This window comes from Thermomyces lanuginosus (genome assembly GCF_041956635.1).
Source record: "Thermomyces lanuginosus strain ATCC 200065 unplaced genomic scaffold VTN49scaffold_40, whole genome shotgun sequence".
NCBI classification, from domain to species: Eukaryota; Fungi; Ascomycota; class Eurotiomycetes; order Eurotiales; family Trichocomaceae; genus Thermomyces; species Thermomyces lanuginosus.
In genome coordinates, this window is record NW_027192374.1 from 1,262,442 (window position 1) to 1,276,152 (window position 13,711).

The 13,711-nt window shown below is 53.2% G+C and overlaps 5 protein-coding genes across 5 annotated transcripts in view; 3 read left to right on the forward strand and 2 right to left on the reverse strand.

Moving 5' to 3' along the window:
* Positions 1-2,872: 2,872 nt before the first annotated feature.
* On the forward strand, positions 2,873-4,136 carry VTN49DRAFT_6473 (uncharacterized protein; the record flags this gene model as incomplete). Its single annotated transcript, XM_069414636.1, has 2 exons — positions 2,873-3,453; positions 3,518-4,136. The coding sequence occupies 2 exons, from the start codon at positions 2,873-2,875 to the stop codon at positions 4,134-4,136; spliced, it is 1,200 nt and encodes a 399-aa protein (XP_069265862.1).
* A 323-nt stretch (positions 4,137-4,459) lies between these two features.
* Positions 4,460-5,161, reverse strand: VTN49DRAFT_6474 (uncharacterized protein; the record flags this gene model as incomplete). Its single annotated transcript, XM_069414637.1, has 1 exon — positions 4,460-5,161. The coding sequence occupies one exon, from the start codon at positions 5,159-5,161 to the stop codon at positions 4,460-4,462; it is 702 nt and encodes a 233-aa protein (XP_069265863.1).
* A 1,954-nt stretch (positions 5,162-7,115) lies between these two features.
* Positions 7,116-10,344, reverse strand: VTN49DRAFT_6475 (uncharacterized protein; the record flags this gene model as incomplete). Its single annotated transcript, XM_069414638.1, has 6 exons — positions 7,116-7,756; positions 7,805-7,996; positions 8,044-8,481; positions 8,537-8,877; positions 8,931-9,028; positions 9,079-10,344. 6 exons carry the CDS (start codon positions 10,342-10,344, stop codon positions 7,116-7,118), a joined length of 2,976 nt encoding a protein of 991 aa, XP_069265864.1.
* An 882-nt stretch (positions 10,345-11,226) lies between these two features.
* Positions 11,227-11,547, forward strand: VTN49DRAFT_6476 (uncharacterized protein; the record flags this gene model as incomplete). The annotated part of the gene is made up of 3 exons (XM_069414639.1): positions 11,227-11,255; positions 11,312-11,349; positions 11,408-11,547. 3 exons carry the CDS (start codon positions 11,227-11,229, stop codon positions 11,545-11,547), a joined length of 207 nt encoding a protein of 68 aa, XP_069265865.1.
* A 709-nt stretch (positions 11,548-12,256) lies between these two features.
* The window catches only part of VTN49DRAFT_6477 (uncharacterized protein), a gene marked incomplete at both ends in the record, with an annotated part of 2,607 nt that continues 1,152 nt past the window's right edge, over positions 12,257-13,711 (forward strand). Inside the window, 5 exons of the mRNA XM_069414640.1 lie at positions 12,257-12,451; positions 12,533-12,933; positions 12,985-13,100; positions 13,149-13,326; positions 13,381-13,695. Of these exons, the coding sequence (XP_069265866.1) occupies positions 12,257-12,451; positions 12,533-12,933; positions 12,985-13,100; positions 13,149-13,326; positions 13,381-13,695 (1,205 nt within the window). The remainder of the gene's footprint in view (positions 12,452-12,532; positions 12,934-12,984; positions 13,101-13,148; positions 13,327-13,380; positions 13,696-13,711) is intronic.

A 13,711-nucleotide genomic window follows, 5' to 3' on the forward strand; every position in this document is an offset into this window, starting at 1 on the left:
GGGGGGGTGTGGTGGCCGATGGGGGCTCGAGATGGCTTGGACGCTCGAGCGTCCCAAGCCAACCAGGGTCGGCATGGCCCAGACGGGCACTGGACACTGCACAAGCGAAAGGCTGCATCGTTGAGGGTAAAAGCGGGGATTGCCGCTGTGGCCGCGCAGGGGATCAAAGTCTCTCATGGGACTCATCCAGCGAACATGGGACCCGGTGACTAAGCTAGGGCACTGCCCTAACCATTTTCGGGCATGGCGTCTGCGCGGTGATGGGGCATGGTTCCTCTGAGCGATGGAGGCCCAATCATAGGATCCCCAGCGCAGGATCTCGTCTGGAGAATGCACGAGCCTTGTTGAATTTCCTGGGGATGTGCCAATAGCGTGTCAGAAACCTGGAGATCGGACAGCTTCGGGGAGCAGTTTTCATCTGGATTTTCTGCTTGGGTGGACTCACTACGAAGCTGAAATCCAGTCTATGCGGGGATGATTAGTGCTTGGCTGGGTTTTTTCTGCTTGCCGCGGTTTGTCCAAATGTGAGCGGGCCAGTGCTAAACCCCGAACTCGGATCCAGCAGATGGAGACTTGGGCAAGTGTGCTCGTGCTTCATGCAGTGAACCTCTCTGCAGGATGATGTTGGAGATGGTCGTGGATGTCTGGAGAAGATGGAAGAATACTACAGTAGCAGAACACAATACACACAGCAGGTACTCCTAGGAAAGACCGTCCCCTGTTCCAGAGTTACAGTAGGCGTACTCGTAATTCAGCCCAGCTCACGTGTTCCAAGCTGAGTCGGCAAAGCAAAGCGATTCTGATCCGTACGATCAGCGAGCGGGTTCTCCGGGGTGCATTGTACCGAGTGCTCTCTGCTCGTATACTCCGTACTCCGTACAGCACTCATGGATGGATCGATCAGGTCACAAAGCTGGACCTGAAGATCCTCTCCGTCGTCGGACAACAACAAATCAGTCCGGTTTGCGGAGTGCATGTGCAGACTACGGAGTACATACAATATGATCGGTCTCCTGCACCCCGTACTCAACCATTTGGAAGCCAACAGCGTGGACAAAACGTGTCGGCCTCCCTTTCCACGCTGGTCGCATCCATCTCGTGACCTCCTCTGTCTCTCCAACCTCTCGCCGAGATCGGCTGTCGTTGCACGATGATCAGCATTGGCGCGCTAAACGATGCATCAGTCAGAAGTTTATTGTCGGTTCAGGGTGAGAAACTTGCACTCACCCCAGTTTCCTGCTTTTTTTATGCTTGCTTTTTCTGCAGTCTCCGCATGAATAGCCTCAGAAAGGACACGCATAGATCGGATTGGCGGCTGGTGGCGCCGTCGGTGGACTGGTGTGACCGGATCGTCCGCGGAGAGGGTTGGCGCCAAGAGAGAGTATACCGAATTGGGATTAGGTCACATGCTCGGATACGAGCGGCAGAGCAAATCACGTGTGGAGGTCCGGCAGTGTGCCGTGCCGGATTTCCCCTTTTGGATAATCCGGGTCCGTGAGGTGGAGAGGCGCGGTGATTGGCTGAGGAAAATTGTGAGGGCATCTCCGAGGACAGTCGGACTTGAAGCTGGGTGCCTGACCATCTGATGGAGCATCAGACGATCGATTCCAGCCTAAATTAACATTATTACTATTGTTGGGGAAGACAGCCCAATCATTCGGTGCGAGGATCAGCTCGTATTGAATTGTTTGACGTTCAAAGCTACCTCTCTTCTGGGGTAGACTTCAGGTTTAATATGTGACAGGTTGTGGAAATTGCAATCCAGGCTCGAGCTGTAGCTCAGGCTATCCGATTGAGCGGCTACAAATAGGTTATATTGCGATGGACCTCTTGAAACACTGGAAGGGTCTAGGGGAAGATCCGTTCAGCTGGAGTTCTGGGGGTCGATCAAACCGGAGGCTGAAACCAAGTCCAGGCGAAGCGGATGCGATTCCGACAACCCGAAGTTAGGAGTGTTCATACGAGGCACGAAGTTGATCTATCAACAGTTCACCCCATTTACACCGCCAGAGAAGAGCTGGGATTCTCTAAGTTTTATGTTGGATCCAACAGTGTACATCAAGCTACGCCTCAGGGCAGAATTGATCTACAGAGATGCAAGGCTGACCGCGTCTCCTGGCTTTCATAACCAGGGGATCGCTGGATTGCTCCTCAGTTCGCACTGAGCCAGAGGCGGTGCATACAACCATGCGGGAGAATAGACTCATCAAATGCCTCAGAGCAAGTCTGACCTCGGCTGTTAACTGCATTGCCCGCGAATAGCTGGATTCCTAGTTGCATGCGGGATCAGAAACAATACAGCCGTACTCGAGAAGACGAGACAGACCATCAAACTCAAGATGCGGTCCGGACCTCATCTCGACTGCATTGTCGGGGGATAACTGGCTTTCTCGATACATCTATATCAAGCAGAAATTACATACGAAAGCGCAGCCTGCATCAGAGCAGAGGAAGACTGATCAGATCTCCGTCAAGATGTGAACGTGACCTCATGCTCGACTCACCGCCAGAGATCTCCTTGATTTCATACGAATCAACCAGAGATCTGGGCAAACAACTACGCCGAACTCAATTCGCAGATCCTGCCTCAATTCATGACCACATTGCCAATACTGTCGGAGCTCTCCAGTTCCATTGGTATCGGACCAAAAAAAAAACTACGGATGCATACAATCATCCAGAAAATAAACAGACTGACCAAATTCAGAGTCCTCGAAAGACTATGCAATCCTGACCTCATCCTCTGTCACCCCAAACCCTAATCATCCGAAGATGCCGTAGACAATACACCTAGCCTTTGTGTAAAATGCACTTGAAACAGAACTGAATACCAGTCTCTCTGATTCAGTACGAGGCATTCATGTGTCAAAACATGCCCGCCATAACCCCACGAAATGTCGTCCCATACCCCAACACCGACACCGTCACCCTCAACGACGTGATCCTGTACAACATCTCCACCTTTCAACAACTCAACTACACCCTCTACACCAACTTTACTCTTTCCAACGACAAAACTGGCGAATGCTGGCTCGCCGGCCTCCACGGCATCACACCCCCTCTTCTCCTCAACACGACGGGCAACAAGACCAGAGTTGTCGACGGCACATCATGCTACACACCTATTCGAGGCCTGCAGCAGCATGGTACGCTGGGCATAGTCCTGGCTATACTTTTTGCCCTGTCGTTTCTGTGTACGGTGCATAGTCTGCGCCGGCACGTAACAAGACAACATATATCGGTGGAGAGTGGTGGCCGGACTACGAGTAGTACTAGTCACCGTCAATGGTACTGGCTGCTCCTCGTCACCGCCTGCGGAACGATCAGCGGCTTCATGGCCATTGATGTTGATCGATATTATCTGCCTGGGTTGCCGTTGGTGCTGCAGAGTGTGTTTTATTATCTGATGCTACCGATGCTGTTGGCTGCGGTTTGGGAGAGTGTTCATCACTGGTACCCTCCTCCCTCCACCATAAAAAAAAAAAAAAAGGAAGACAAAATGATTGATCAATGACAGGACACTCCAGCAACAAATCCATCAAGATCAAGCCCAGAAAGGAGGAGGACCATCATCCCTCCCACTACTCTTCTACCTCTCCCTAACCACAACCTTCCTCCTTTCCATCCCCCGAAACTGGGACCCGCTCCAACGACAGCGTTCCCCAGAACAAACTGCCGCCACAGCACAGCCAGTGGCAACAGATGCACGGTTTCGAGCGGCGGCCGTGATGACGGTGGCGAGCCTGCTGGTGATTTGCTACAGTCTTGCCCATTCCATCATGAGCAATCACCAGCAGGCCATCCACCACTATCGCCGTTGTCGTCAACTGCCGTGGAAGTTCAAGCTTGTGGTAATTTTGCTGGCGGTTAGGGTTGGGTATGCCCTAGCTGCGGCGTTTCGGTGGGAAATCAACCCGTTTCGGTACGGGGTAAGAGCTGAGTGGTTGTATGGGTTGGGTTATTTGCCGGTGTTGCTGGCGGTGGGGGTCATGAATGTAACGGCTTGTCTGGAAGAGGATTATTGTTACAGCGAGAGGAGTGCTGAGGATGAAAGTGGCGAGGGTGGCCAAAGGGAGATATCGGAAAGAAACAAGCTGGGTGTCGCGCTGGGGATTGTAAGACAACAGTCGGGATAACTACGAAACTACGAGCAATGAGTATGGGGCCAATGTCGTAAAAGATCATATCTTGAGTTCATGTCTATGTTCAATCTTCCCAATAGCAAGCTGGTATCATCACAGGGTGCTAAAAAAACAATCGTATCCAAAAACACTTATATTCATCTATCCTCCGTCGGCAAACCGGGCCTGACGGTCAAAGCATCGATGCCAGACCGGAGAACCGAAACCAGATCACAGATCCGAAATGTAAAAAAAAAAGAATGTGAGAAAAAAAAATCAGCAATTTTCAAGCAGCGGCTAGCGCGCTACAAGAGGTTTCAAGAAAAGAAGAAGAGAATTCACGCAATCGGCTTGCGGCTGGGAAGGTACACCGGCGTCGGGGTCGGGGTGGTCTCCGCGCTGGGGGCAACGTTGGCAACCTTGTTGACGATGCTCGGCGTGGCAGTGGCAGACTGCGCCGCGGAGGTGGTCGACGACGGAGACGGGGCCGAGCCAGAGCCAGAGCCAGAGCCCGAAGGAGAGCCAATGTTGAGTGTCAACTGGGTGTCCTGAGGGCAGCCGTGGGTGGCGTGGTCGTCCGTGGGGATCAGATAGGCCGCCGAGCAGGCAAAGTCACCGGCCTCGCAGATGGCATTGACGCACTGATCACCGCTGGAGGTCACGGCGAAGCCAACCTCGGAGAAGAAGGAGCGCTCGCCCATGTCGATGCAAGACAGATCCCAGAAGATGGTCGGCGAGGCGAGGGTGTACTCGAACTGCAGGATCTTGTCCTGGTTGGGCTCGGTAGAGATCTTGATGCTGATGCCACCCCCGCTGGGGTTGATGCGCCAGTCCTCAACGTAGGTGCTGCCGGGGTTCAGGGTCACCATCTCGCCCACATCCTTGCCGACGGACCACAGGTAGAGTTCGCGGTCCACGTTGTTCACGATGGTGACACCACCGCCCGTGTTTCCCGAGGGGGCCGCACTGCGGACATCGAGCGGGAGGGCCGCGGCCAGAGCGGCCAGAGCACCGAAAGAGAAGATCTTGGAGAGCATCATTTTTTTGAAGGAATGTGACGACGGTCGGCTTTGTTTGAAAGAATGAAGACAATCCGTCCCAAGTCTGAACTGTACAGGAGTGGTTTTCTTTTTTTTTTTTGTAAGGAGTGGCTGTTCTCTTCCGTCGAACCGGACAGAGAATCAAAAGAGTGTAAAGCTGTACAGTGTATAGTATAAAGAAGGACTGATAGAATCAACCAATCTGGAAATCAACAAGACAAGGAATGCTCCGGGCAGATCCTGGCCCGGCCCTTTTTATATGTGCCTTCGTCTTCTCTTCCTCCATTCAGGCCGTCCCGTTCCTAATCGGATGCTGCCACGAATCATACGTTGCAGCCGCACCTTGCCGTCTGGTTCCTGACCCGTTCACCGGTACCTTTCAGGCACCCACGGGTTGGCCTGATTGGTGGCATGCGACGTCTCCTTCTGATTCGTCCAGGTTTCATGGGTCCATCCCTCAGGATCCCTGCTCATTGGTTCGGCCCCGATCCGGTGGGGGCGAGACCCTACTTCATTCGATCTGACAGGCGGCCAAATGCAGGTTTGTTTTGACCGCATTATCTCTTTGCATTTTCTCACTTTCTCTCTGTTGGGACACGTCAGCCCTGTTTTTGTCAGGCATTGCATCAAATCAGGCATTCTCAATTCTTTGTTCATTCTTGGACACCTTTTTTCATCTCGATTCTCAGCTCGTTTTGGCATGCAGAGTCCGCTTTCGTTCCTGCATACGTAACCTGAGGTCTTTTTTTCTCTTTCTCCTCCGTAACCTGTTTTAGCCTGAGCCCTAAGCCACGCCATCGGAAAATCAAATTTCAGACTTTTACCTTTTAGCCTCCACCAGACTAACCGTCAGGAACCGCCCCATTGTATCCAATGATCCCACGCTGTCTGTGGTTCCGGCCAATCCGCATCCATCCCAACCCTCCCTCCCCCCGGCCCAGCGTGACGCCTTCTAGAGCCCATAGCGCCCTGGCCCCTAACGGTCTGGACTCGTAAAGCGCGAGGCCTGGCCCGATGCATCAATCAAAAAAAAAAAAAAAAAAAAAAAAAAAAAAAAAAAAAAAACGACTCATCGCATTCAAGATTTTTTCAGCGCAGACAAGTCGACAACGACAGCAAACAAGTTTCCAGCTCATCAAGCCTCGTTATTCACGTGAATTCCAAATTTCCAACGATTAATCCAAACTGAGATTGCCGTCTCCCCATGTCTGGAGTACCAGGGAAACAGTCCTCCCCCGGAACCAAACGGTTCTGCCTCCATGACAAGGGGCTCAGCCACTGAACCAGTTTGTGTTTCGTTTTGTCTAGCCACAGTGGACGAATCATCATACGCTGGTTCCTGAGCTTCCGTCATTGACTTTGGCCAATTCCATGGTTCCCCTAACCAAGGTGGGTTAGGGTTAGGGTTAGTAATCGCACGTGATTTGCGTCGACCCGCGGTTGGTCGGCTGCCTTGCCCTTGCAACCGGTTCGTTGGCCAGTTTGACAACAAATAAATCCACTGGATCCAATCAGACAGGTCTGGTTTATAAATTGGAATTGGACAATCAAACATGATTCGTTGGACGGGGGAAAAATTCTGCGTTTTTATGTGGCAAATTCGGATGGGGATTGGTGGGTGCGTCTTGCGGGATGCATGGACATTTTTCGGTTCGAGATTTTGTTTTGTCGGGCTCCTCCCGGCGAGTCCGCGAATCCGCGAGTCAGTGAGGACACGAGGAGGCAAGGCAAGGGCCGACAAGAGGAAATACGGATGCCGAGATCAAGAGATGCCGATTGCTGGCGTGAAGCCGAAATGAAAGAGTACTTCCAGGAAGGGGAAATTGTAACCCTACAAATTAACCGGAGACTTGGTTGCATCTAGAGCACAGAACTTCCTTCTGAGCGTGGAAACCTAGGAAAAAGAAAAAGAAGAAGAAATGAAATGCACTGTCAATGGTATCTACATTACCAACTACCAATATGGCGGCCGGAATCCCGCCAGACTCGCCAACGTGCTCTCGCCCAGACTCGCGCCTTCTTCCCGCTTGCGATGCCCCGCCAACTCCAGCTTGATCTGTCGGTGAATATGCACCAGCCAATCGACGTAGCTCTGCGCCTCGTTGTTGCGATCCTCGAGCAGCAGCCGCGCAAACTCGTATTCGGCACCGTCCAACCCCTGGCGGGCCAGTTGGATCGTGACGGCTTTGGACCCGCGGATTGTCGAGAGGTATTGGAGAAGATTGCGCACTTGCGCGTTGAGATGTGTCTCCAGCACAGGCAGGGATGATAGGTTCGGGTCGAGGGATTGGAGCGATGTATGGCCGGGCCCGAAGAGGTCCTCCAAGAGGTTGGGCGAGACCTGTGCGTGTAGCCAAAGTAACACCGTTTGTCCGTTGTCGACAATGTAGGCCCCGCCTTCTTCGACCCACGAGTAGCTGGCTCGCATGGCGGGGGGAACCTGCAGCTGGCCCAGTTCGTTGGCAAAGCAGTCCTCCGGCCGGAGGTTGTGGATCGGGTAGATGCGAGGGTACAGGTACAGGCTGAGCTCCGTGCACCCGATGGAGCGCACCAGGCGCAGCTCGTGCACACGGCGGTCCGATGTCTCTGATCCGCCTGCCAAATGTCAGTATGATTCGACCATACCCGTTAAAGTTGACGTACCCTTGAAAGCTCGCGACTTGATCAAGCCCAGCATGTACATCGAAAACTCCTTGAGATTCTCTGGCAGCACCAGTTGCTCCGGAGGATGTGACCCTGAAAAGTTCTTGCGGTATTCAGAGTAGATGTCGATGGTCTTCTCCGTGATGCTGGCCCGGATATCCTTCAAAGTCTTGTCTCCCGCTTTCGACGCCGCTGCATTCCTGTCAGCATATTCGGTAATAAGTGAGGATAGAGCTTACCTTCTTTGGCCACAATCGCCACAACGGCATCCTGATCGATATACTTCATCGTCTCAAAACCACCCTCGTTGACAGCCGCCACGAGGTTGATGCACCGCACCCGGCGTTGCCCGTCGGCCGTGGTGTAGAGCAACGCCGCCTGGAAATGTGCATCCAGTTTCGGGTCAAGTTTACCATCATATCGGAACAGAACGCCAATAGCCTTGTCGGCATCGATCGTTCCGATCTGCAGGTCCGCCCCAAGCGTATTCTGCAGGAAGCAGCCGTGGTATGACGAGACCTGCAGTCCGTTGGAACAACGAACCTTCATCAGCGCCTGGTAACCAGTTTCGCGTGTGACGCAGTGCACCAGTTCTTGGCGCAGCTTCGGCACGTCTCGCGGTGCGTGGAAGTTAGGGTAGTAGAACGTCTCGCCGCCAGAGACAGCCGCCGTATAGCCTAGGAAATCAATCAGTGCGAATCCCTTGACTGACACGATGGGGCGGGCACCTACCTATCGTCGTCACATCTAGGAAGGCACCGCCCGGCGCCGCGATGAAAAAGTCGATGCCAATGCCGCTTTCGGCCAACTTATTTGCCGCCTTCTTCCAGTCCGCATTATCGACCGAGAATAACTTCCGCTCACCATCTGGGGCTTCGCCCTTGACATGTTCCTTCAAGTAAAGCCGGCCAGGGCCCCATGTGGGCAGACTCGCCAGTGAGCAGATAATCTTTCCTCCAGTTGCCTCCAACGCGGTGATGGCAGCGTTGATCGTCGGCAACAACGCCGGCTCTGGGTTCTTGACCCGAGTGAATATCGCTGGCAGCTGCTTCAGCAGAGCGGTAATCACAGCTCTGTATGCATCGGTTAGCCCCAGCTCTTTGATACTCTATGCAAGTGCACATACTTGGACTCGTAAGGGTCCACAAATAGACCCTCGCTGAGCGGCACAAACGGCTCATCCAGGTCGGTCATGACCATCATCTGGGCTTTTTCGAGTTGTGGCTGTGCTCATCAGTATGCCATACAATAAGCCTAGACATCTGCCAACCTACACTCAAGTTGTAAAAGTGCACTTCCTTGTCAAAGGTTACAATGCCAATTTTTGATCCCTCCGGCACTTTTCGAGCCGGCTCGCCGGTTGTCTCATCTACTTCTTCGTCACCGTAGAGTGCATCGATGATACCATTGCACATGGCTTGCAAGAGACCTCTCTTCACCGACTCCTGACTGACATCAAGCAAGAACAACTGCCGCAAACCAACCGGTTCCTTTGACCAATAATCCTTCGGCACTGTGAACTCGACGGTCCCGAGGAGCAGTTCCGGGCGCTGTAATCGATCAACCCGAGCACCAGATGGGTCCAACGGCGCATAGTATTCGGGTGGCACCTCGTTCGGGAAGGAACACATGTTGCAGACAAACTTGTTGCCTCCTGAGCGGAACACCATGAAAGGATTGATGTACGTTCGGCATCGGCGGCATCGAGGCGGGCCCGCATCGCCAAAGTCCAGCACGGGGATGGATTGTTCGCCGGGATCAAGCTTTGCCAGCGGCTGAATAATCAGGCCCAACGGCAACCCAGTTGAATGCAACATGTCGGAGGTCGCAGGGATGTTGTTCAAGGTCAGCCGAGCGAACTTGGGCGAGGAATTGCCTTGGTCACGCGCGACAAACGGGATACTCGCGGGAGGTGGAAGATGCCGTTCCATCGTCGGGTAGTCGTGCTTGAGGTAGTACTGCGCATTTAGATCGCGTGATCGTGGGATGCTTGGGATCTGCTCGGGATCGACCTTCCCTTGGGTCTGGACTTGACCAGATGCCGACGGATGAAACCCGGGCTGACCTGGAGGTGCCTGGACGGGAGGCTGCGGGCTCGGTGTCGGCACCGCAGGAGACACGGGCCGGGAAAGACCCTGCTGATTCAATCCTGTATTTAGGAACTGCGACTCGGTCGCAATGCCCTGGTCTGCTGTCGGTGCCCCCGCCGCGCCGCCAATGTCGTGGTGTGCATGCCGGTGCTTCTTCTTATGACCCCGAGCTGCTCCCGCCGTCTCGGACGATATTCCCAATCCTCCCATCTGCGCGGTGAGTCCTCCTATCGCACTGCCATCTCCGGGTGCGGTGTACTGGGGTCCGGCATTGTACCCCGCAGGCGGAGAGGCTGCTCCGTACGGAGCTGCCCCTGGCTGCTGATAACCCGGCGTTTGAGCTCCATACGAGCTATAGGGTTGCTGTGGCGGCATCCCCTGTTGTCGGGATTGGTCGTCACCGGGAGCTCCAGGCTGGCCCATAGCATGATACACGGAATGATCGGCCATCGCGTACTTTCAGCGGCGCAGAGAGAGGGAACAGCAGGAAGACGTGCGACGGTGCGGGGAGCCGTTCGGAGAACACGTCTGGGGGGCTCGTATTTTCAGACGCGTCCCATAACCTCGACAATACTTCCCACGGGTGTTTGATTGAGGAGATTTCTGCGCCAATGGGTCAAAGTCGTCTTTTGTTGACGTTGCGAATTGAACACCTTGTTGAACATGTCCATGTGTCATCGGATTTACGTAGGGCCGAGCCGTCTCCAATAGGACTATAGCTTGAGCTTGTCTCAAAAGATCGGCATGATTTCGATCTGGGAGCTCTACAATAGGAATATGACTCCATTGGAATGTAATGGTCTGAAGAAGCTCGAATACGATGCTCTTACGTCGCGCGAGCTCCCAGGCATTGTCTCGAGGCATAGCACTCAGCTCCATACCCATGCCATCCGCCATGGTCTGGTTTGAGACTATGATTCTCGGCCTCGAAACTGCATATATAATAAATACCTCCGTAACTAATACTGCCCAGCAAATTTGCATGGCACTTTTGTGCTTGAAACATCTGGTCAACGACACCGCTGCGTAGGCCATCGCACTTCCATTCGGTCCGGAAATCCGTCAGCCCCGTCCTATCCCTAAGAGCCACCGTATATACTTCGCATTTGCTGGCCGGCACTTCCATATTGCGATACTACCTTGGCCTGCAGATTCGTCTCTCGGCATTGATGGTGGCTGCAACAGCATGGATTATGGAAGCGGCCGGAACAAACTAAAGACGAGTTCTCTGCATGCACATATATTTGCCGGGAATACTCCGTATTGATTGACGATTACAAGTCTCGGCATCCGGGCGCATCCAAGTGTCATCAGAGCGACTGATTTTGTACGATGAGTGAGTGCATGGAGGGAATGAAACTGTCAGTTGAACTCCGCTGCCAGAGCAAAGCTACTGATGCCAAGCCTTCTGCTCTAGTATTTACCTTATTACTCTCAAGAGAGTGCGAGTACGGAGTAAGCGTCTAACTTTGGTTAGTTCGGCAGTTTATCGGAGCTAACTGCATCTGGCTAGCCAAGCCTTATCGTTATCATTTGGCCAGTTGGCAATCAAGGGACGGGATGTCGCAAAATCGAGGGACCTTGTGGCACATCGCACACAATCTGCGCAGTCGATCGACGGAAAGGATTTTTTTCAGGGAAGCTCGTCCCTAACCCATGGGGTGCGGAGTACAGTAATATTGCTTCCAAACTCTCCAATCTTTCTGAAAAATCTATGGGGGACTTGCATGTTCAATCGGCCAGCGGACTAGTCTGCCCGTAAGCTTATCACGATAAATGCATGGCAACATACTCACATGTACCGATTGATTGGCATTTGACATCTTGCTCGCTAATCGAAGCCGAATTCTTATTTAGTGGCATTTGTTAGTTGGATGGATTAGCCTAAACATTTTCAAAACCCCCTCAAGTATTTTCATTGTTCGCTTACGTCTTACCTGTTTTCTTTTTTCCCAATAGTACCCCGAGAAGCCCGTCCAAACTACTAATCCATGTATCTCGGCGATGCTGCAGACCGCCAGGACTGACTTGGTAACACCACACCAATCTTTTTAATCTTTTTCGAAGTTTGTTCGACACGGAATTCGTAGCTGCCGGACGGATCCTTGAAACATTTACGCTTGGCTGTTGGTGTTGTGTGGAACTCTCCGGTATTGCCGGAGCCTCTCTCGTTCAATGACTTTGACCAGGGATTGATCCCGTTACTTTGTCAGCGCCGATATCTCATTATCTGTGTCAGGGTCCGGAGACCTGGTTCCACTGGGGTATGCCTGTAGTCTGATGCGGAAAGGATTCGGCTCTGCTGGCGAAATTGATTACGGTATATATTTCTCGTTCTCCGGCAGGTAGATTCTTCCCTGGAATGTTAACAGAACTGTACTTGGGGAAGTTTGCAGCAATGGGTCTAACATCGCCGCAGAAGGTCAAAGTCCGGGTAAAGGAGGGGCATACGGCGGAGGGCTCAAGACCACTGGGTGGCACACCCCATCCGTCGTCCCTCATGGCGACCATCCACGATGATGATGAGCGTCTGCTGGCGCGAATAGGTTACAAACAGGTATGGAGAAAAAAAAAAATGCATGCCCCAAGAGGGCAATGCAAGAAAGGACAAGAAACTGAGACTCGAGCGCGGTAAAAGGAATTGCGCCGAGAATTTTCCAAATGGTCAACGGTCTCCTATGCGATCTCAATCCTAGGCGTTCTGGGCTCGGTCCCCGCGACGTTTGCACCGCCGTTGGCCTCGGGCGGCCCTGCGACCGCGGTCTGGTGCTGGTTCATCGGGTCGTGCATGGCCATATGCATTGCCAGCTCAGTAGCCGAGCTGGTATCGGCGTACCCGACAGCAGGTGGCATGTACTTTGTGACCAAGCACGTGGTGCCCGAGGAGCAGGTGGCCATCTTCGCCTGGGTACAGGGATGGTGTAATCTGCTGGGCCAAACTGCGGGCGTTTCGAGCGTGGCCTACACCGTGGGGCAGATGCTGCTGGCGTGTGTTTCGATGAATTCGGAGTATCAAAATGGTGAATATGCATTTACTCCGTGAGTAGCATACATTCTGTTTGTGGAGTGCAAAGTCTGATCTGCGGCTAGGACAGCGGCACAGACGGTGCTCGTGACGATCGTTCTGCTTTGCGTAATGGGGGTAATTTGCTCGCTGACGACGAAGAGCCTGCATCGAATCGTGATGTGGTTTGCCCCGATTAACAGTAAGAATTATCCTCCAGCGGGCTGCGAGAAGACGCTAATATCTACAGTTTTGGCGACGGTGGGCATCTGCATTGCGATCCTCACGCTGACCGAAGAAAAGCAATCGGCAAAGTGGGTGTTTACAAACATCACTGACGGATCGGGCTGGGGCTCCAAGACGTTTTCATTCCTCCTAGGATTTATCTCGGTGGCGTGGACGATGACCGACTATGACGGAACTACACAGTACGTTAACTCTTTCATCAAACAACGGAAACAAAAGTATTGATCTTTGTATAGTATGTCAGAAGAGACTCATGACGCCGCCCTCCGCGGCCCGCTGGCCATCCGCGTGGCGGTTCTCGTGTCCGGCGTTCTGGGCTGGGTCCTGACGGTGTCCATGTGCTTCTGCATCCGCGATCTGGACGCGGTGCTGCACAGCCCGACGGGGATGCCCGCAGCGGAGATCTTCCTCGACGCCGGTGGCCGCGTCGGGGGAACCATCATGTGGTTCTTCGTCATCCTCGTGCAGTTTTTCACAGGCTGTTCGGCCATGCTGGCGGATACACGGATGGCGTACGCATTTGCACGAGACGAAGCTCTTCCATTCTCAAAGTACTCCTCCCCCCCC